General features: G+C 53.4%; 1 protein-coding gene across 2 annotated transcripts in view; it reads right to left on the bottom strand.

Moving 5' to 3' along the window:
• The window catches only part of MGAT5B (alpha-1,6-mannosylglycoprotein 6-beta-N-acetylglucosaminyltransferase B), a 68,863-nt gene that overhangs the window by 13,711 nt on the left and 32,022 nt on the right, over positions 1-23,130 (bottom strand). The window contains exons 9-12 of one of the 2 annotated variants that reach the window (XM_032429410.1): positions 9,624-9,755; positions 8,141-8,274; positions 3,669-3,799; positions 3,209-3,214 (exon numbers count right to left, since the gene is read on the bottom strand). In XM_032429410.1, coding sequence (XP_032285301.1) covers positions 3,209-3,214; positions 3,669-3,799; positions 8,141-8,274; positions 9,624-9,755 — 403 coding nt within the window. The remainder of the gene's footprint in view (positions 1-3,208; positions 3,215-3,668; positions 3,800-8,140; positions 8,275-9,623; positions 9,756-23,130) is intronic. The other variant, XM_032429411.1, reaches the window with a different exon arrangement.

Raw genomic sequence — 23,130 nt, 5'->3', positions numbered from 1 at the left:
CACAGGTAAATATATATGTCAGAACTTAGAAAATTATATATTTGAAACATGTGTAGTATACTGCATGTCAATTATACCCCAGTAAAGCCTGTTAAAAATAGATTTTTAAAGAAAAAATTTAAACACCTTGATTTTTAGAAAAATCAGGTACATAACAATATGATTAAAACCCAAGAGACAAAGGGGTGCTTGGATGGCTCAGTTGGTTGAGTAGCTGACTCTTGGTTTCTGCTCAGGTCATGATCTCGGGGTCGGGAGATTGAGCCCTATGTCAGGCTCCGCACTCAGCAGGGACTCTGCTTGTGGATTCTCTCTTCCTCTCTCTCTGCTCTTCACCGAGCTTGCTCGCACGCTCTCTAATAAATAAATAAATCTTAAAAAAAAAAAAACACCCAAGAGACACAGACAATAAAAACAGACCCGTAGGAGATCTAGAAGATGGAATTACCAGATACAGACTTCAAGATAAATCTGCTGAATGTAGTCAAGGAAATAGAAGATAAGGTTTGAAACCAAATGGAAGTGCTCGAAGTAAGAACTCTAGTGGCTGAAATTAAGAACTGAATGGACAGGTTTCACAGCAGATTGGACCCAGCTGAAGAGAGAATTCATTTAGTGAAAGAACAAAAGAAAACATCCAGACTGAAGCACAGAGGAAGGGTGGAAATCACAGAAAAGAATGTAAGAGACAAGGGGATATGTTGGAGTCTAACATATGCAGAAATAGAGTCCGAGAAGCACAGGAGAGAGACTGGAGCAGAAGCAATACTTAGAGAGATACTAACTGAAAATTTTCTAAGACTAATGACAGATCAAACCACAGATTCAAAAAGATCTACAAACACCATGTAGGATAAGTCCAGAGAAAACCACTCGGAGGCACATCATAGTAAGTCTACTGAAAACTAAACACACAGAGGTCTTAAAAGTGAGCAGGGAAAGAAGACAAATTACCTTTAAAGGAACAACAAGGCTCCCAGAAGCCAGAAGACAATAGAGTCTTTTCAGAACACTGAAAGAAAGTAACAGCCAAGCTAGAATTCTGTACACAGCAAAATATCCACTAAGAATAAGGGTGAAGTAAGGGCATTCTCGGGAAATCAAAATAAAATGAGATTACACAAGCTGGGGGTAGGTAATTAAAGCATTTTAAGGTTCTTTTATTGTCCAATAAAAGGGAAAGGTATTGATTTATACGAGACTTTGATAAGTCAAGGATGCATGGTGTCATCTTTATTGCGGCCACTACAAGACTAGGAGACAGTATAATGAGTCAGCTATCAGGGGGTGAATTTCAAAGTACAGATCAGTGTGAAAGAAGGCATAAGAGGGAAATGAACACGGAACAGGCAAGAAAAAGAAATAGAGATCAGCTAGTGAAATGGTAGATTCCAAGCCAAATACATCAGATATCACACTAAATGTAAAAGGACTACATAGTGTAAAACTAAATAGGCTCACAGAAGAAAAATCAAACCGAGAAAGTAAAGTGTGGAAAGAATGCTTCCACGCCCCCATCAACATCAGCTTCCTTATCCCATCACTGGAGGCCGCTGTTGTGGACAGTTTCTTGTGTACCTTCTCAGACCTTTTATGCATTCAAATCGTATTTACATTTTCTTTAAAACACATGCACAAATGGGTTCATGTTACATATACTGTTCGGCAACCTTTTTTTACCCATACACATGTTTATATGTATGCATGTATGTATGTGTGTAGGCATGTGTATGCGTGTACATACCCACATAGGCATGTGTCTGTGCATACATGCATATATCTAAACTTTAAGTTTCACAAAACAATATTTATTCTCGCGGCTCCTGGCTTGCTCAGTTCGTGGAGTGTGCAACTCTCAATCTCGGGGTTCTGAGTTCACGCCTCATGTTGGGTATAGAGATTACATAAGAAAAATAAAATCTTAAAAACAATATTTATTCTTAATACATATAAGGTCTTCTGATATTCCTTCTGATATTCTATTTCATTTTAAAAGGCTAACTGAGACTAAGTTAGAAAAAGACAAATACGACACGATCCCACTTATATGTGGAATCTAAAAGAGTGGAACTCATAGAAACAGAGTAGAACGGTGGTCACCAGGGGCTCGGGGTGCGAAAATGGGGAGAGGTTGGTCAAAGAGTAAGTTCAGGGATCTAATGAGCAGCATGGTGATTGTGGTTAATGGTACTGTATTGTACACTTGTAATTTGCCAAGAGAATAACAGATCTTCAGTGGTCTCACCACACACACGCATGCACGCGCACGCACGCACACACACACAGATGACTATGTGAAGTGATGCTGTGTTAAGCAGCTTGATCATGGTGCTCAGTTCACAATATATATGTATATTGAACCATCATGCCATCCACCTTAAGAATACATCATTTTCCCCTGTCAACTATACCTCAGTAAAGCTGAGGAGAAAAAACCCAGAGCTCTGAGCTAGTTTCACCTGCTGAACAAAAAGCACCCCAAATCCCCCCCAGATGGCCCTTCTGATGTCTGGCCTGTTTCTTCCAGTGGCAAGGGTGGGTCTGCCTCTCTCCCGTCCCCCACTCCTGCCCCCTGGGCCACACGCTCTCATAAAATAGCACCCAGGCCTGAGCCTCAAGGCCTGCTTTCTGGGGACCCAGAACAAAACAAGCCTCCTCGGCACAAAATTCACCCAAACGCTCGCCCGGATCCCAGCTGCTGCCCCCATGAGGACCTCCGTCATCCAGCCCCTTCCACTTCTCTGCCACCCGGTCCCCTGAACTCTGGGCTGCATCGGTCCCAGGATGCGCCCCTCAGCCTCTTCATCGGGCCACCTCCGACTTCCTCCAGTCGCAAAGACCAGAGCGAAGATGTCTTTTTTTGGAAGCACCTTCTCTGAGGTCTCTTGCAGAACAGCGTTGCTCCCGGCTATCACAGAGGTGCCTGAGCTAGAGAGAAAGGCTTTCTCTTCCCAGACTTCACAACCTCTCATTCTCTCGGGGCAGTTCCTTAGCAGTGTTTTCTGGTAAAAGCAGACGCACTCCATGCCACCCCCTTCCCCAGCACCCTGGGCTCCCATGGCAGCCTGCTCCTTTCGCATCACACGAGAATGACCTCCCATCCCTCCCCCTGCACCCTGCGGGGTCAAGGGACTCGAGAGCATCCCCGGGGACACCCTACTGAGAGCAGAGGGGAGCAGGAGGAGCGCATGGTGAGCAGGCACCCTACCTGGAGCTGCCTCATTGCCAGGAGGGCACAGAGAAAAGAGGAGAGAGAACAGGTCAGTGAGCAGCGAGCACACAACCTCCCGCACTGGGACCACTTCTCCAGGGACCCCGCCCTGAGGATGGGGTTCTAATCCTTAGCCTCTCCTGCCTTCTGCACTGCCTCCCATGACTCAGAGGCCCCAATCTAGCCTAAGCCCCCTTGCCAGGCTCACAGTGTTTATCGATGCGGTCCTAGGGAGGGTGGCGGGTTAGGTCACAGTCCTTGATAAAGGACATCTGGGTTTGTTGCAGAGTGGGGCACTGCGGGGGCAGGTGAGCAGCCCCCAGGCTGGGTATTTTCAGTGACAGTTAGGGACCTCTCTTTTCTGACTCATCATTGGGGGACATTTCAGCATCCGGAGCCAGGGGTGGTGGACAGAGCCAAATCCTAGAGGTGGGAGTCCCCGGGAGGCTTTGCTTACCTTCCAGATACTCGCTTCCTTGCCGTACACCACGGCCATGTTACTGGCCTTGCTGCCTTTGATGAGCTGCTTCTCCGTCTCGTTGAGCTCCTCGGACACGAAACCCATGAAGGAGTTGTCCGGGGTGTGAGCTACAGCGAGACCACAGGGTCAGGACGGGGGCTGCTACCCAGCCCGCACCACACCCCGGGTCTACCTGGACTGGCCCCCTCGGAGGGGGCCCCGTTTGACAGGGATGGGGACAGGGGGCTGGTGGAGGAGGGGGAAGAGAACCCATCAGTGTCCCAGCCCCGGGCGTCTCCTTCTCCCAAAGACTGTCACAAAGCCTGGAGCAGAGGGAAGGCCTGGTCCCCTTGCTTGTTTGCAAACAGGCACAGTCAGGACCCTGCTCCGGTCAGAGTCCTCCCTCCCTGGTCAGAGTCCTCCCTCCCCAGTTGGCTCTGGCCCAAGGCTTTGGCTCCTCCCCTTTCTCTCACCGCCAACACCCATCAGCAGAGCCTGTTACCCCGGTGGGATTTCCTCCATCACGGCGGCCCCAGCCCGGGACCACCCTCTCTGTCCTGGGCCCCTGTGACTTGCTGCCTGCCCCCATTTCTGCCATTCTCTTGGCCTTGCCTTTTCTCCTGAGCAATCCTTTAAAAATTAGGTCAGACCAGATTCCTCTGCACAAAAGCTTGCAGTGGCCCCAAAAACCAAGGTCCCTACAACAGTCTACAGGATCTGCCCCCACTGCCCCCTTGACAGCTTCTCTTACTCCCTCCTGAGACCCTGCTGGGTACACTCCCTCTGCGGACACGCTTTGCTTCCAGGGTCCTGCCAAGAGGTCCTCCCTGGCCCTGGTCACTCTCTGCCCCTTACCTGCACTCAGTGACCAGACATGATATTACATATCTAATTGATCGTTTATTGGTGTCAGAATATAAGCCCATGAGGGCAGGGCCTCTGATTCGCTCACTTCTGTGTCCCCAGCACCTGGGAGAGCCTGGCGCACCGGCTCATGAATGCGTGGACACATCCTTCCTTTCCTGTCTCCAAGTTTTTGCCCCTGCTGTTCCCTCTGCCTGGAGTGCTCTCCTCCCTTTCCTTGGATGAGAAAATTCTCTGCATGGGGTCCGGTGCCCTCCCTCTGTGGCTCCACCCCTGTGGTTCTATCTCTGCTACAGTATAGCTCACACTGGCTAGATGGGGAAGCAGGTCTGCTCATGAATTCCTTCCTGGACTTGGCCTATCGTTAAAACTGGCAAGACCTACTCAATTGTCCCCAGAACCCAGCGCACAGGGAGCAGGGAATGTGTCTTAGCTCGTCCTCCTATTCCTCAGCCATGCTAATTAGCTCTGTCTGCCACCATACACCTGCCGTAGGTTTGCAAGGCACAGGGTCCCTCCCATCTGTGTACAGGACCTTGAAGAGAATGTTGAACCCAGTGAAATCTACTCTGCCCTCCTGGGTCGGGGAAGCTGTGCTGAGTAGGCTGGCAGAGGCCACATGTCCTTGATTTCCCAGAACAGCCCTGATGCCAAATACCCAATCCCTTATTTCAGACGCATGTTTTCACATTTTCGCATTTCTGAACTTGAGATGTATATACCTCAATCAAATGCATAGATTTAACACAGTATTTCCACCCACAAAAAGTCATCATCAATGTCTGGAACATCGTAGGAGAAATGAAGGTTTCCTGCCTAAGTGCCCCAGGAAGCTCACGGATTCTTGGGTCTGAAAGACCAACTGTAAGGATGGGCCTTTGCTGACCACAAAACAAAATGATCATTCTTCTAGAGCTTCAGGAGCATAAGGAGGGCCTGGAGACCTGGCGTTACTTCTGATTGTCAGGGTGTGGGCAGCTCTCCTGTTTCAGGAGGCTCTGCCCAGGCTGGGGAGTGGCCCCAGGAGGGCAGACCCGACCCTCCCTCACCTGTTTGCCTGCCCAGCCCCCTTCTCTCCCTCCCTGCTGGCTCCCGCTGGGGCTGCCACCCCAGGCTTCTCTCCTGCTTGCCAAGGCCTCCCTATTCACCGAGCTGAAGAATCCCTCATTCTACCAACTCTGCCCAGTTAACTAAACTAGTGGGTGTGGGACAGGGAAATATCCAATCAATTAAAATAACAGGGACCATCAAGGAAAGAGCTCCCAGCTCTCTGGGCAAAGGTGAGGCTGGAAGAGGCAGCCACCCTCCCACTTAGCTCACTGGGGAAACCACCTGGCTAGATGGGGAAATAGGTCTGCTCATGAATTCCTTCCTGGACTTGATATATCATTAAAACTGGCAAGCCTCTCTCTTCCTTTATTGTTCTGTTTCTTTAATTTATTCAATCAATTAACACTTTCTGAGTACCTTGATAGGCTCCAGGGAGATAAGGATAAATCAATCAGTGGCCCCCTTTTGAGTGGTTCATAATCTATCAGGGAGGAATAAATGTATAAGCAAATAACTCTAATATACTTCAACATACACCTTTATAGAATTGGATTTAAAAGGTATAAAAACAGAGGTGAAGGAGCAACAGGAGATGAGGGAATCGGTGAAAGTGGCAGTAAATAAAGGAGATATCTGGGTTGGGGTTTTAGAGGATGAGTAGGAGTTTGCCAGGTTTGGAACTCCACATCCAGTGGGCCCTACCCCATGTAAGGCTCATTTTCTCAGTGCAGATTATTGCAGAAGCCTCTTACCCCTCTCCTGCTTCTCCCTCCTCTACCACTGCCCCTTTGGCCATCTGCAATCTCCCAGAATAATGTGCCTCAAAAACCTTTCTCTTGGGGCGCCTGCGTGGCTCAGTCGGTTGGGCATCCGACTCTTGATTTCGGCTCGGGTTGTGATCTCGGGGTCGTGCGATCGAGTCCCACATCGGGTTCCACGCTCAGCATGGAGTCTCTTTGTCCCTCTCTCTCTGCTCCTCCCCCCGCCTCTCAAATAGATAAATAAAATCTTAAAAAACAAACAAACAAAAAAAACCTTTTTCTCCATGACATTCCCAGGCTCAGGAATCTACAGTGATTCTTGAATTACGGTATTTGGCATAAATTCAGCAACAGGTGCCCCCCCCGCCCCCAGATCCTCCATGTCCCTCCTGCCAGCCTCAGAGCTTGATGCTTCCCTTACAAGTGAGCTAACTGCCCAAGCTCTGTGCCCACCTCTGCTCTCTGCTACCATGGATGCTGCTCCCGCAGCCTGGGGCATCCCCACCACGACCCCCACCTCCTTCCCTCCACAGTCCGGTCCCAGAGAGCCGTGTGACCTCAGTCCTCTGGGCCTCAGTCCCCTCCTCTGGGCTCCGAAGAACCTGCCTACCTCCCCAACCTTCTGGAATCCAATCAAGCCATTACTTATGTGTCTAGAAATTGCATCTGCCTCTAATACTTCCTAGAACCTGGAGAGTAAGACAAAAAAGGACCAAAGAGGTACACTAATTTGACAGGCTAAATAAAGACCAGATACTTTACTTCTGAGCAAGTTCCTCAGGACCCTGCTCAGTTGGCTCTTAGATACATCCTAACAAAAGGTGCTTATCTGGCTTTCTGACCCAAAGCCTTCAAAGAGCCACAAATCAGATGTGCAAGATGCTGCTGGAGGCAGATACACTGACGACAATTAGATGTGACAGATGATAGCCTCCCAACGAGGAGAAAAAGCACCACATCAAACAGTGACAGGAGAAGGGGCCATTTAGCAAGGGCACCTGGCTCCGCACACCTCTGCCGTCCCCAAAGGGCAGGCTCTTGCTCCACAGAGAGAGCGAGAATTGACCCTTAGTTGTCAAGAAAGGATCAAATTATTTTCAGCACACTGCACGTAAGGGCGCAAGTCAGTGAATATATATATTTTAGAGTCTCATTAAAAATAGCTAAAGCTCAGCTCTAAATGGCATTCCTTGCCTGACGCCCATCGTCAGAAGGTTTCCACAGGGGCTCCAGCCCCCAGCCTCACTTCCCATTATCCCCAATGTTGGAGCCTACTGGAGCTTGTGCATTTCCAGAACCTTCCAGTTCTTTCCACATCTGTCTTCACTTCATCTGTTCCCTCCACTGAGAAGAGCCTGCCTGTCCTGCCCCTTTGTCACCCCCTAAAGTTCTCCAGTGTACTTCTGGCCTCTCTTTCTACAAGATCACTGAATCCTCTTTGTTCTGGAATGTGCGCTCAGCAGCTCTCTGAGAGCGGCGTGTGATGCTGGAGGCAAAGGCCACGTCCTCCGTGTTGGAAAGGTCGCCACATTTCTCCTAAGCCAGGCTGGAAGCCCCACCCAGTCTGCTCCCCAGACACCACAAGAGACTTCCTCTCTGGCTCATACATTCTCGAAGGGCAAACCAGGTTTTCCTGGAGCGGGCAGGTGCCTGGGCCTGCCCCACTCCCACACCAGCCCGGAAAGGAAAGCCAGGGAGGGACGAGACCCTGCCTCCTCGCATGCACCCCTGCGAACCATGAGGAGGCCCCATCTGCCCCTGACCCCACCCGTGTCCTGCGGCTGGGACACTCACGGAACATGGTCATGAACTGCTTGGGGTTGAGGTTCCAGTAGCCCCAGTTGGTCCGGTAGCCGTGCAGCGTGGCGTACTCCTCATGGTTGTATGCGGGTTCTGTCCCGAAGGTGTCAATGACCCGGATTCGGCACCTGCTCCCCGCCCCGGGGGTGGGGGTACAAGGAACCAGGGTCAGCAACCTCTCGTGTCTCTCTGGGCTGGGTTGCCCCAGCTTGGGTGCTGGCACCAGCCACGGGCCAGGCACGGCAGTGTGTGGTCAGAGCTGGGGCCCAGACATTACCTAGCTGTGTGACCACAGGCAAGGGCCTTAACCTCTCTGGGTCAGCTTCACCATCTGTCAAGTGAGGATGACAACAGCCCAGCTGTCTCGGGGTTGTGTGGCTATGCCTGAACCATGGGCCACTCGCTCAGAAACTTAGTTACTATGGGGGCCCCAAGGGAGCCTAGGAGGGGGAGCACTGCCTGGAGTGGGGGTCCCTCCCCCCTGTAGGATTTGCACTTTCCTGAGCAGGCAGCAGCAGTAATTTGTGTTCACAGCCCCCCGACACCCCCAGGATGCCGCTGGCCTATCTGGGCTGCGATGCAGAAGGGCGGGGCCCTGGGGGACCCACCACTGCCACAGGCCCATCTTTGGGAAGGCAGTGCTTTGAAGTGTCTTCTGCAAAGCAAGCTTGGCCACCTTAGATGCACCTCCCAGCTGGGCAGAGGCTCTGTCGCCGCCTCAAAACCTCCCCCTCCATCCGTCCCACCCCCCGGGGCGTGGGCACCTGAAGGAAACGGCGGAGACTCAGACAGCGCCCCCCAAGGAGCTCCCTCCTCACCCCACATCCTTCCCGGTGACCCAGAAGTCCACAGACTGCTGAGGTTGGCACTATTCCCCCAGAGAAGGGGCAGGGGGCGGGAGGCGGAGGCACCGAGTGCATGAAGAACCCGCATTAATAATAAAAGCAATAACACCGCCTGTCACTTTTTTTTCCTAATAAAATCATGTGGGATAGTCAATGGGACTGGAGCAAATGTAATAAATAGCAGGGCTCTCTGTGCTAAATTAAACCCCGTATCCTGCTGGCTGCAGAGACTGGGAGAGATGGCACTGGCCTTCCTCCAGACCCAGGGAGGTGGGGTGGAGGGAGGGAGGAGGAGGGGTGCTGAGCCCCCCCAAGCTGAGGTCACACCCCAGTTGAGTGTCCCATTCCTTTCCCCCTGCCATTCTCCTGCACCCCCCCATCCAGATAACCTCTGAGCCCCACCCCAGGCTGCCCTGCAGCAGAGAGGCACTGAAGTGACTCCCACTCTGAGTTAGCCGGGAGGCAGAGCCCAGAGTAATGGGGGAGGGGGAAACAGAGGAAGAGCGAGCCTTCCCCCCACCACAGGACCCAGGACAAGGCGGTTCCCCCACCCTGGGGACTAGCCGGCAGGGGGCGAGGGGAGGCCTCCTCTGGGGCACGGGGTGGGGCACCACCCGCCTGCACGCTCTTACCGGTACTTCTTGAAGGACAGTCCCATGTGCTGCTTCATCTGCTGCAGGCCGTGGTAGTCAGTGTAGATGAGGTCGAAAGGCAGGGGCATGGTGAGTGGGCAGTTCCCCCGGCCTGGCGGCACCCCTAAATTACTGAGAGAAGAGTCCTTCAGAGTCTGAGCCCCAAGAGGGACCCACAGGCAGCAGAAACCCACCTTCCCAACCAGCCTTGCATCTGGGGCACCTGGAGCCCCCTCAGTTCTTATAGCCCAGGATAAACATGGGGGAGGGGCACTGTAAAGGAACTCAAGGTTGGCACATGAGCGCTGGCAGACTTGGAAAGCAAGTGAACGGGGTGGTCATGTCCAGTTGTGTAGGTTTCTCACTGCACAAGAGACTCCAGTGAGAGGAAGTAGGACCGAGATCCAGCCTGGGCTAGCTTGCCAAGCTGTGCCCCTGGCCTGGGCTACCCGCCGGGTAGAAAGAGCACCTTTTGTTAATTTGCATAAATGTGTTCCCTGCAGGGCTGTGTCCACCCAGAGGGGGCACCTTTATCTAGCGTTCGCAAATTGCCATAAATGCTTGCTATTGTCCTTAGTGCAGCTTCAGTGTTTGGAGCAGAAAGCCCTGCCTCAGAAGACATAATTCCGCTCTGCTGACTGGCTCGTGGCCCACGGAGATGCCCAGCCCTGCCCCACAAGGTCAGCCTACCTGCCAGATCATGTACACAACGGTTTTCCTCTGGTGACCCAGTGCCAGAGCCTTTGGGTCAACTCTCTGGAGCCTAGCAGACCTGGTCACAGCTGCCAGGGTAAATTCCTTTGCCTGGGACCCCCTGCCCACCATCCAGGAGCCCCGGCTTGGCCTGACAACCCACCCCTCTGAGGGGATGAGGAGGCATTTAGCTTGCCCATTCAGTAAGTCTGTCCTGAGCCCCTGAGCCAGGCAGGGAGTAGAAAAGCGCCCCTTTCTTTGGGGACCCCACAGCAGCCACCCACCTCCCCTGAATTCCCGTCTCCCTTGGATTCGTGGTCCAGACGGCTGCGCTGGAAGGGGTCCAGGAGACCTCCCAGTGAGCCCCTTCAGGATCCATGTGAAGAGCAGACTCAGACAGGGCAGGTGAAGAGCTCTGACAAGGTCACTGGCTCATCAACGGCAAAGGGCCATGATGGATGAGCTCCCTGGGTCACAGCTCGGGCTCCTAGAGCCCGTTCAAGCAGGTGGAAAAGTACCAGCCTGGACATCTTTGCGCTCTGTTTGCTCATGTTCTGCACGTCACCATCAGAAGCTGGGGAGGGGGGCGCTGCGTGCACTGTCCCCCGAGCACACTGCCAGAAGTTTATGGTAACCAGGTGACAAGGCCATGATGGAAAGATGCCAGGGGAGGCTGCGGGTGACGTGTGATGGGGATGGAGGCATCAGGGGTCGGCCGTGCCCTGCAGAGAAGGGCAGCAAGAGGGGAGGGGCTGTCCCTGTGCCTGCTCCCCACTAGCCAATGCACCCCAGCCTCACCCAGCTCCCCCCGCCAGGTTAGAACATTGGCTGCTGAGTGCCAAGAGGAGAATGCAAAAACCTAATAACCAGTGTCTCATATTTCTTATCTACATAGGGAACAGTGGCCAAGGGCTCCCTCCCCCACTCATCCAGCTCCCATGCGTCCCCTCTGTCCAACCAGACCACCACACAGGATGCTCAAAAACAGGACATCTAAGGCAGGGGAGGCTTCGTGAGCCTTTTTCCATGGAAATACCCAGAAAGCAAACGAGAATGAGCACAGACCACAGGGGTCTGGAGCCATCATAGGAAACGGCTCCCACAGCCTGGAGACCTCATGAAATATTTGGTGGCATTTTTAAGTGCAGAGCAGATTTTGCCTTCCACTCTGTAGGACATCCCTACATCCCTCTTCAAGCATGGGCTTTCTCTCACCCCCACAAACTCCTCCGATAAGACAGATGCCCCCACAAAGAAGCAACATTTTTGCTCTGGGCCACAGAAGCTCCAGGAACAGACAGACACAATCCTCTTCCCCACCTCCCTCCACTCAATGCAGAGCCACGGGCAGAAGGACAAAATGATGATTCCGCTGTCACTTCTCTGCAGAGACCCGGAAGGCGGTGGCTGCCCCTCCCACAGGGAACTGGGGCCTGGGAAAATTGACTAACAATGCTGAAAGTATCAGCTGTGGGTGGGTCCGCCTGCTACTACCCGCACAGCAACAGGACTACTGTCCCACGTTACATTCCTGGTTGGTCTCCGGGCAACGTGCCCCTCTGTGGCCAGGTGTGGTGCCAACAAAGTCATGCAGGCTTCCTCCCGTTGCCCCATTACTGCCCACAGCCCTCGCCTCTGCCCCAAAACCCAGGACCACTGAGAGGCCAGATGAGCAGCTCTCCCCTGGGGGGAAGACTCCGCCCTGATGTTCTAAGGCACCTGCCATCATCTTCGTCATCCCGGGGGCTAAAATGTTGAACACAGGAACCGTTCTACAGGCTTTCAATTTATTAATTCATTCAATCCTTTCATCTGGGCAACCACCCTACCAGATCAGACCCATTCTTATCCTGCTCTCCTCTTTAGAGATGAGGAAACAGGGAGGGTTGGCAATTTACCCAGGATTGCACAGCCAGGAAGCCGTGGAGCTGGGACTGGAACCCAGGCAGTTGGGCTCCGGAGCCCACGTTGCCGCCTGCGAAGCTCTCCTGCCTCCCCGGGCCGGCCAGGTGGCAGACAGTAGGACGGCGGATGGCGGGACCTCACTGCCATCCCCGAAATCCGAGCCCCGGCTGCCAGCAGAGATTGGGCTCCAGTCCCAGTTCCCCGGGGTTAGGAGGACTCATAAACCTCCTGGAGTTTCATCTTTCTTCTCAGCAACAAATAAAAATGGCTCCGTCACAGGGTTCCTGGTAGGATCGACTGAGGTGAGGCGAGTGAAAGTCCCACTAATTATCATTTCCTCTCGTCATACGTTCTGCCTTCTGAACTTCTGGGCCCGGCCACTCCTTCCTGACCCCCAGACACCACCTGCGCACCCCCCCCCACACTTAAGGCCCTGTCGTTTCTCACCTTGAATCTTGAGATAATATCCTCTCTGCTCTGTGCCCCTCCAGTCTTGTCTCTTTTCTAGAGAGATTTTCCACAATGTAAACCTGGTTCTAATCCCTCCCAGAAGACTTCTCACCTCCTGGTCCTTGCCTCCTCCTCCTCCAGGAAGCCCTCCTCAGACCCCTGGGCAGAGAGATGCACAGCCCCTGTGCTCCCCCACCGCTTGCTACAACCCCTCCCCTGCACCGTCCAGAGTCACCTCCTCACCACGGGGCCCATGAGGACAGGGGCCAGGGCATCTTTGAAAGCCCAGAGCCAGGATAGGACCTGGACCAACACGCACCTGCTGTGTTCAGGAACGAATGAGCAAACCAGTGAATCAGGTGAACCCCCTTAGGAAGAACTGCTTTAAAGGCTGAAGATGTGGCCAAGGAAAGCATATCCGGAGAGAGATGGCGGGTGGGGGATGCTCAAGGCTGATGGGTGTCTCGGCTCTTGGCTCTTCGCGGGGGTGGAGGGGGGGGTCTCCTGGAAACCTCGGGACAGGGACACCAGTGGCCCCGTGTGCCCTACAAAGCCATCCCGCAGGAAGGAGAGGAGGAGACAGAAACTGGCCCAAAGACTGTGGGTACCCCTCCCAGGGGGAGTTAACAAGGGGCTGCCCGGGGTTCCCAGCCCTAGAAAACAAGGGTTTTCCATTTAAAGCGACTTCAGTGGAGAGAAGTGTCTGCAGCTGCCTCATCCCTCTGGTCACAGGGTCTCGGGGCCCGCCCGGAGGACAGCGGAGAGGGGCGGCCACGGGGAAGGGGCTGTGCTTCCATCGCTTGTAATTTCAGGTCGCTTTTACAGGCAATTTTACGCTAAGTGGTTGGTCAGAGCAGTGACATGAGCTGAAAAACGCCGTCTCCAGACAACCTTCAGCCAAAGGTGCCCACGGAGCCGCCGCTGTACACATCCACCTTCCATGCTGACGCCTCGAAAGGCCTGTCTAGACGGTTTCTTCTTTCCACTGCCAAGTTCCTCATTCCCCTTCGGACTCTTCGCCCAGGGCTGTGTCAGGGGGAGAGGGGACATCGCGGAGCCTCCCCAGCCCCAGCGCACCGTGGGGCCACAGGGTGGGTGAGTCTGGTAGGGAGAGACAGCAGCTCCCAGGGCAGGGGCCTCCCACTCATCCACCCAGCGCCGCCCGCTACCCTATACCACGCTTGGGAAGGACGGGGGAGTCTACATGGAATTGCCAAGCTGGGTGGCCGGAATGTATCTCTAAATGTCCCCAGGCCCCCTGCATGGGAGCCTGAATTCAGGACGAAAGGGGTGGGGGAAGGGGGTGACCTCCGGAAACCGTGCTTTTCTACAGCTCGCCTGGCTATCGTGGGGCCCCCACACTCAACCCAAATTAATCCACCTGTAAGAGCCACCCTGTGGCGGGGAGCAATGGGGAGTTAGTGTTTAATGGGGACAGAGTTCCAGTCTGGGAGGATGAGAACGTCCTGGAGAGGGATGGCAGAGTGATGGTTGTATAACCTCGTGAATGTACTTAATACCACTGAACCGTACACTTAAAAATGGTCAGGAGAGTAAATCTGGTTATGTGTATTTGACTATAAATGTTTTAAAAAGCCAAACTGTTCACACGTAGGGGCCTGCGTCCAGCCCCAGAAGGATATGCCGTGTCCCCATCTTCTCTAGCACCCCTGGACTCCCAGCGGGCCATAACGTAGGGGCACAGCACATATCCAGAGAAGGGGAGACTCAGTTACTCTTTGCTAAAAGATCAAAAGGTAGGATGGGTAGATGGGACAAGGAGGCAGGGAAAACAACAGTCTATGATCAATTAAAAAAAAAAAATCCTCAGGGCACCTGGGTGGCTCAGTGGGTTGAATGTCCGACTCTTGATTACGGCTCAGGTCATGATCTCAGGGTCATGGGATGGAGCCCTGCAATGGGCTCTGCACTCAGTGGGGAGTGTGCTGGAGATTCTCTCTCCCTCTGCCCCTCCCCCTGCTTTCTCTCTCTCTAAGATAAATAAATAAATCTTAAAAAAAAAAAAAATCCTCAGCTGGGAATCAAAATGCTGAGTTCTGGCACAATGAAAATCACTCCTGGGCTCCAGCACAAACTTGCTGGGTGGCCTTGCCCAGACGTCAGATTGTTCTGGTGTCCACCTCCACTCCCATAATATGATGCTCGGACGGATCTCCACGGTCCCTTCCAGGCTAAAAATTCTCTGGTTTTATTTCTCCCTGTGCCTTTGGTCTGTGGCTGGAAATAATCTCTCCAGGTAATGCTCAAATTCTGGAACAAATTATTCTCTCTCTTCCTCCCTCTCTTCTCTGTGTGGGAAGGACCTAATTAAACAGGATTCTCACAAAGTGCTCAGAGATGCTTGGCTCCAGGTGCTAAGTGCACGCAGGGAACTTCTGCTTTTCTAGACCCATCTCATTGCCGGGAGCACACTGGTGGGGGCAGCCCAGGACTTTTTGGCCTGTTATCCCTCTGACCCCATCCAGCACCCGTTTCCTGAGCACTGTGAAATTGCCCCCGTCTCTCTCCCGTGGCCTGTTTCTGGAGCAGGCCACTGCCTCTACCCGAGGTCAAAGGGGGCAGAAAGAAAGGGCCCCAGAGACTTAACTGGGCATCTAAGGAACTGCTCTGGAAGGGAAGCCAGGATCACCAAAGAGAAAGGAGTTCTATTGTCCTGCAGTATTTTCTTCTCTTGCCCAGGATGCACCCTCGCTCTCGAGCACCCAGGCAGCCAAAATGTGCACCTTAGTCAAAGGGCAACAAGAAGCAAGGGCCGGAGGCTTCGAAAAGGGAAACGCAGGGAGCAGCATCCCTCCCACCCTACGCAGCCTGCACTGGGACCAGTGTCCAAAGCTGACACTTTCTTCCCCAGCATTCCTTCCTACGATGCAAACTCAGGGCTAAGAATAGGGCCGTGGCTCCTGGGAGAGCTAGATGAAAGCACAGACTCCCTCCAGCTCCCAGCGCCACGAGGATGTGGTCAGAGGAATAGGAACACATCCCTTTGGCTGTTCCCTGCCTCCTTCCTTGCAGACAGGCCCCAATTCACATAACGAATGTCCAGTGAAGGCTGAGCGCAAAGCAAGCTTTCCTCATCTAAGCTATGCCTTAAAGGTAGCAGGAGCGTGCAGGTTATAATCGAGATAGCTGATGGCTCCCGATGCCCAGGCCGGCCCGGAGGTGCTGCCCCATCACTCCCCGCTGTGGGAGACGTGGGTTGAAGGAGAGACGCAGCCCTGGGATGCTGGACGCGTACTTCGGGGGACCTGGGGTCCACCGGGGGAAAGCTGAGGAAAGACGGGTCTGGCTCCCAGGAAAAGGCCTCCCTTTCACCAAAGCCCCTTTAGGAGTTCAGAGAAGGCTGGAAGGAGCCCTGGGGCTCATGTGTACCACCCTATGCTTCTGCCAGCTTCCCCGGGAATAAACAAACCCCAGGCCAGTCCATCTGGGGCTGAGCAGCGGGGCTTTGCCCATTCTAGGGGAGGCTTCAGGCTCCAGGAAGCCCGTCCCACTGTCCACCTACCTGTTCTCCAGCCGCTGCCTGACAAGATCTCCCCTTTCTCTGTACTTGGTGGGGAGAGAACACTGGACCCCACCTCCCTTTGTGAGAACCCATAGCCCCCAGGCCTTGAAGAGAGGCTCATGCTTCCTCCCAGAAACAAATCCCGCCTCGCTACCCTTCCCTCAAGAGCCTCAGAAGACAGCCTGCACCTCATTTCTTACCTCATTCCCCGCGGTCCTCCCCCCCCCACACCCCCGGGTCTCCTTTAAATGTCTCTCCCTCTGCAGCCCTCTGGCCCTGGTGTGGACCAGGTCAGAGCTGGGAAAGGTGACTCGGCCACTGCATCGGTGCAGTCATGTTTTTTGGCCAACGTCAAGGCTTGGTCAGACTTGTAAGAAACAGATTCCCACTCCCTGTGGCTCAGTGCCGCAAGGAGTGGGAGGCGAGGGGGCACCCTAGCAAGGACATGTCTCTCCTGGACTCTGAGGGGGGATGAAGGGCGGGGGCCAGCGTGGCTCAGGGCCCCACAGCAGAGGTTCCCCACCTTCCATGGCGTTCGGCCGCGCAGACCCCAATCCCACTACACAGGAGATTAAAACGCCTCCTTGGAATCCAAGGAAGGAAAAGGACAAAGGAGAGGGAACAGAGTTTTTTTAGCATAAATTAAGCATTTGCCTCTCATGCCACTGTTGGAATGTGTGGCTGGAATGTGGAGAAACAGCCAATGTTTACAGGAGTCTGTAAAGTGCCAAACATGCTAGATGGGCTGGTCCTCCCTTTTTCTCATCTATGTACTTTATATGTTATAAAATGTTTCAAGCATCCAGAAAATTATAGAAATAATACAATGATATAATGAATACCCTGCATTCCCACTTCCCAGCCTTGTCAAGTCTTAACATTTTGCCATTATTTGGTTCAAATCTTTTTCCCCCCAGGGATAACACACTACAAATCTGGGTGGAGCCCTGGGGTGTGTCTGTCTTATCCACTGTCCTCATGCTCCCCATCCTCCACCTCACTCCCTGCAGATGCTGGGCACCCCCGCCCCATGGGGCTCTCTCCCCCATCCTCCTGGGGCTGTCCTCTGGGGCCACTATCCCCCCCCCATATCTTCAGCTGCTCCCTTCTCGGGCTCCTTGGCACGAGCATGTAAAATGCCTGCACTCTCCCACCTTGAAAGGTAAACAAGCATACCTTCTGCTATGGGGTGAACTGTGTTCCCCCAAAGATGCTGAAGTCCTAACCCCAGCACCTGGGAGTGTGACCTCCTTTGGAAAGAAGGTCTTTGCAGATGGTGAGGTTAGGATGAGGTCATTTAGGGTGGGTCCTAATCCAGTATGGGGGTGTCCCTATGAGAGGGGAATTGGACACAGAGACAGACACACGGGGGGCAGGCGGTGTGAAGGCACAGGAGGAGCCACCACGGCCACCAGAAGCTAGGAGAGGCTTGGTGCCCGCAGGGTGCCCTCACAGCCGGAGCAGCCAGCCCACCCGCGCAGCAAGGCAGGCGTCTGGCGTCCACAGCCCTGAGGCAATAAACCACCCGACTTCGCGCACTTCGATTTGGCAGCCCCAGGAAACTCACGCCCCTCCCTGCGCTTCTGCGGTCGCCTGCCTCCGGGGCTCTGCTCCCCTCACAGCCGGGCTCCCCAAAGAGGCCGAGGCCTCCCATCGCCCTTGCTGCATCTCACCAGCCTTCCCCTCAGCCGACAACCCACCCATCTCTGGCGTGTGTCCCCGCAACTCAACCAAGATGGGTCTTTCTAGGGTCAACAATGACTTCCACGTGGCCAAATTCGCTGGGCAATTTTCAGTCCCCTTCTTACTTCTGGTGAGCAACTGACCTCACTGGCCACACCCTCCTTCTAGAAGCATCTTCTCCATCAGTGCCCCTGGCTCCAAGCCCTCCTGGCCACTCCCCAGTCTCCTCTGCTGGCACCTCTTTCTCCAAGAGGCCTTTCGCTGTCGCCCTTCCTTAAGGCTTTGCTCTCAGGCCTTCCCATCGCTTGGCAAATTAATGACACTTGTGTTCAATGACGCCACCTGCCAACGCGCTGTCTCCATTCTGAGCAGCGGGCCCCTCACCAGCTAATTCGGCAGCTGTCGGAACACACGAATTCCAGGTCTTCCCTGGGTGCTGGTCTGCCATCCACCGGTGGCTGCTTTGAGCCGGCTAGCTTGCCCTGGTTCAGGCCAGTCCGAGCCAGTCCAAGCCAGTGGCACCATGAGGCCTGCCCGCCCGGCTCTCAGAGGGTTGGGCTGCGCGCAAGGACAGGGATGTGGTCCCTGCCTCCCTCATTCTCCAGGGACCCTCCCCAGTATTTCCCTGGGACAAACAACAACACTGATCAAATCAAAAGACCAGAAGACTGATTTCTACCAGGTCGCCCGAGCTGATGGCCAAGAGTCTTCCCTCCTCGTCCTCCTATTTAAACATTCTCCTCTCAAGCTTTCATCATTTGCCAGTTAAGTCAACTAATTTTCTACTAAACCCAATTTCACTCATGGATGGAGGAAGAGCTCAGTAATTTTTCCTCATGCCATGTACTATTAATGGTGCTTGAAATTATGCAAATAAAATTAATGAGCACCAGAGATTCTGGCCAGGCAGGAAGAGAAAGGCTTAATTTAAAATGCCCACTGTGGATGGGCATTCACCAGGACCGAGTAGGGGTGCAGCCCACAGGGGTTCTGGCCCCGCCTCCCCTTCCCACGCCCCCTGCAGCCCTGCCCCCCTGCAGTCCTGTCACTGAGCATATTGTTCTCGCCCTGGAAACATCCTGCCACAAAGCCAGACGTGGACTCCGTGCATTGCCCCAAACATCACTCCAGTGAGCTTGTTAATTAAAACACCAAAACACGAGGAACAAAGAAAAGTGGCTCATCTATCCAGACTTGTTGCTTAGTCAGTGGCCAAAACATCTGCCATGAACATCTGTGACAAATCACAGCACACATCCGAGCGGCAGCATCTCTGTCCCGCTGCCTTCCCCTGAACAGGTCATTTAGCCAGACCAGTGTCACAGAAGCCACGCTGTGACTCCGAATTGGGCTCGCCTTCACATCTCATTGACTTACCTTCCAGTTAACCTGGTGCTGCCCGCATGGAACAGCTCCCTAAGTCTGGGAGGTGAGGCTCCCGGATGATTCTCTTCCTCCTGCAGAGCCCACAGCAACGCCATGAGTGTGTTCAATGGGATCTCTGCCCGTGACCCCTTTGCAGGTTCAGAAGGTTACCATCTTTTATGAGTTGCATCGTGTCCCCCCAGAATTCATGTTGGAGTCCTAACCCCTAGTATCTCAGAATGTGGCTTTATCTAGAGACAGAGCCGTTAAAGAGGTAATCAAACTGAAACAAGGTCATTAGGATGTGTCCTGATCCAATATGACCGGCATTCTCATAGGAGGGGGAGAGTTGGATATACACACACACAGACAGAAGGCCACGTGAAGATAAAGGCAGAGATCGGGATGACGCTTCACAAGCCAGTGAACGCCAAAGATCACCAGCAAACCACCAGAAGCCAGGGAAGAGTCCCTGACAGATTCTCCCTCACAGCCTCAGGAGGCACAACCCTGCTGACACCTTGATCTTGGACCTCTGGCCCCCAGATTGTGAGACAACACATTTCTGTTGTCTAAGCACCCAGTGTGTGGTGCTTTGTTACAGCAGCCCTAGGTAACTGATACACATCTGCGTTGAAATCTCTGCTGGAAGGAAAGGCCCACTTTTTTTAGGTAGCGTTGGGGTGGTCCCAGCAGAAGGAGCTTGAGGAGCTCACAGCCCTGGCCTACATCTGTCACAGGGGAGAAGTACAGCCAAGAAAGGGCATGGAACAAAGTACATTCTAGGTCAGCAAGTTCCCACCTGATGCCCGGGGTGAGGCATGAGAGGCCCCACTATCTGGGCCACTTCCAAGGGGTGCCTCCTCAGCCTACCCCCTGCAACCAAGGGTATCGTGGGGGCTTTCAGGTATGCAAATGTGGGCTTGGGAGGAATCCACACATGCTTCCTACTAGTCTTCTAGGGACCTGAGCCTGAACCCCAGGCCCTAATCCTGCCCTCAGGACCTGTACTGGGGACACAGAGGACAGCTCTTGTGAACAAGCCATGAAGGCCTATGTCCCCAACCCCACAGCAGCCCAGACGCTGGGGGTGGGGGATCCCAGGGGAGGCTTAGAAAAGCCACAGCCCCAAATTTTCCACTTGTCAACCTTCACTGCTCATTAGAGCACCTGGGGATCTTTGAGAACTTGATACTTGGGCCCCCACTCCAGACCAATGAAATAGAGACACCAAGAGTGGGGCCCAAATGTCGGTATATTTTCTAAGGCTGCTCTGCAGCTGGAGGGGTCGGGGAAGGGGTAAGAATCCCCACCTGAAACGTATTCCAACCACAGCGGATGCTGTTAATTTTGTAGACATAACTATACTACATCTCCTGGGGAAGGTGGTTTTCTTTTTTTCTGTTTTTATTCTTTTAGTTGTCTTGAAGTTGTTTCTGATAACAGATTTAGAAAGCCCCTTCATGAGGCTGTTCCCTGAGGTGTCTGGGCTGTTTACAACAACTCTGCCCTGTCTGAGCAAGAGCATTCACCCACACCTACACCCCACTGGGGACCAAGGACAGAGCTGTCCGGGCACAGCCCTGGGCCTGCCCATGTAACAAACTGCAAATCAGAGATGAGGTAACCTCTCCCCGGAGCCCCTACTTCTGGGAATTTCAGACCCACACGAGCTTGGCATGAAGTGATGGGGTGGCGGGAAGATATGGAGTCTCTGTGGGGTGTGTGACTGTGTGTGTGTGCACACACCTGTGCATGCATGTGCAGTGTGCATGTTGTGCACAGGGGTGTGTGTGGGCCTATGTGTGGTGATATGGGCCTACACAGAGGGATGCGCATGTGTGTGCGCAGGCATGAGCTGTGCACATATGCATGGGTGTGCATATGTGGTTGTACACTGGGGCATGCACGCATGTGCCCATGTGTGTATATGCGGGTACGTGTGCGTAGTTAAAGAAAAGCAGCAGGAGGTATTTCAGATCTTGGTACTTTACACTAGGGCCTCACCTTCAAGACCTCGTGGGTGCAGTGACCCCCATCTTCACTGCTCTGGCCCCCTTACGAGCAATGGCAGCCTCAATAAACACAGGCTCAGTGCCACGCCCTGGAAGTGGCCAGAGGAGGAAGTGAAGTTCCCATCGTTTAAGGAGACTTGTTGAGTACCTGCTCTCTCACAGAGGGATGGTTCCCTCAGTGTGGTTGTTGGGCTGTCACAAATGGGCGAAGCCTTCCCTCAGGCAGCAGTAAAGGAAGGAAGTTCTCCCCTCTCTGGCCCCAGAAGATACACGGCCAGAAGGGAGGAATCAAGCTGAATGCCATTTGATAAACATGAATTCATCTAACCTTGAGGCAGGTCAAGGGATCAGCAATGCTGACAGGATGCTCCACACTCACAGGGGACTCTGTGTGTGGCAGAGCCTGGGATGAGTAGTCCAGACAGCCCTCACCCCCAGGGGTCTTCCCACTGCATCTTGGGGGCTCTCGTGACCTAGGGGACAAGGGCCCCCAGACCCTTGCTTGCTGCTCTGCCCTAGACAGGTCTGGCTCATGGCTACCCACAGCCCCTGACCACACCATTCACAAACTGCCCGAGACTTCTTTGACTTCCCAGACACTGGGTCCCTTTTCTCTTTCCTCCTCCTCACCCCCACCCTACTTGACTTTCCTGTAGGAAGCTTCAAGGCCAAGCAAAGATGCTTCTTTTCATTATTTGCAAACATTAGCAGCATTCTGTTTCAGTGCTGATGCATCTGGGTCCTCTGTTCAGAGGGAGCAGGGGGTGAGCAGCAGGGTGTGCTTGCGGGTGGCAAGTGGGCACACTCAGCTCTGAAGTGGCCTGCACAATGTGAACAGCTTGGTCTGATGACAAAATGCCACCAGGGTGAAAGCCAGAGTGAGGGACCATGCTGGTTCCCTCTCCCAGCACTGAGCAGCTCATCGACAGGTTCAGCACCAGCACACGGGGACAGCTCCCTGCCCAGTTCCTTCCCACTCAGGGGATATTCAGCCAGATTTGGGAGTGGGGGGAATGCTATTCCCAGATGTCACCTCTTCCTCAGAACCTGCTGCCCCCAACGTGGGATTGTGCTTCCCAACATTGCCACAATCGTGCAGTCCCCTCATTAGTCCTTGTCACCTTCTCCCCCTTCAAAGTGGATCCTCTATATATACTGTCCCTCTCTGAAGACACTTTTCAACTTTCCTAGGCCTACTGGAGTAGTGCATCAGCCTAAAAGAATTACTCCAGTGGTGTGAATTGCAAGCCACGGGAATAAAAACCTTCAAACCACGAGGTCATTTAGTGGCCTCCCCCTATGCAATACAGCTAGTCCTAGTACTGCCCTCCGATTGAGCTCATGAGAAGCGCTACTCGAGTTACTGGCAGACTCCAAGTTGCAGGTGAAAACTGCAGAGGCTGAATAGCTGCCCAAGACCACACTGACCTAAGACTGTCAATGGCTTTGTCCCCATCAGCATCCTCCTCTCTCCAACACTCCTGTGCTAAAGAGCATCAGCATTCATGGCCAGGACAAAATGCTGATCAGAGAGAGACATCTAGAACCAATAGACCATCAAGATGATGGGCAGGCTCTGGACAAGAATCACATTTTAGCTTGAAAACCATCCTCAGAATAAGTTAATGGACTGATGAAGAAAAGTCGATTTGTAGGCAACACCTCTGGGGCCTTCCTTAGTCATGCCCTATAAGAAAGAGGAATAGAAAACCACAAAGCACAAACCCCTAACCATAAAGAAAAAGAAAAAGATCAATGACTTTGATTACATTAAATTAAGGCCTTCTGTTCCTTGGGAGGAAGGAAGGAAGGAAGGAAGGAAGGAAGGAAGGAAGGGAGGGAGGGAGGGAGGGAGGGAGGGAGGGAGGGAGGG

This window comes from Phoca vitulina, unplaced genomic scaffold (genome assembly GCF_004348235.1).
Source record: "Phoca vitulina isolate PV1807 unplaced genomic scaffold, GSC_HSeal_1.0 scaffold41, whole genome shotgun sequence".
NCBI lineage: Eukaryota > Metazoa > Chordata > Mammalia > Carnivora > Phocidae > Phoca > Phoca vitulina.
The sequence above is the reverse complement of the archived record's forward strand: the minus strand, read 5'-3'. Positions and strand labels throughout refer to the sequence as shown.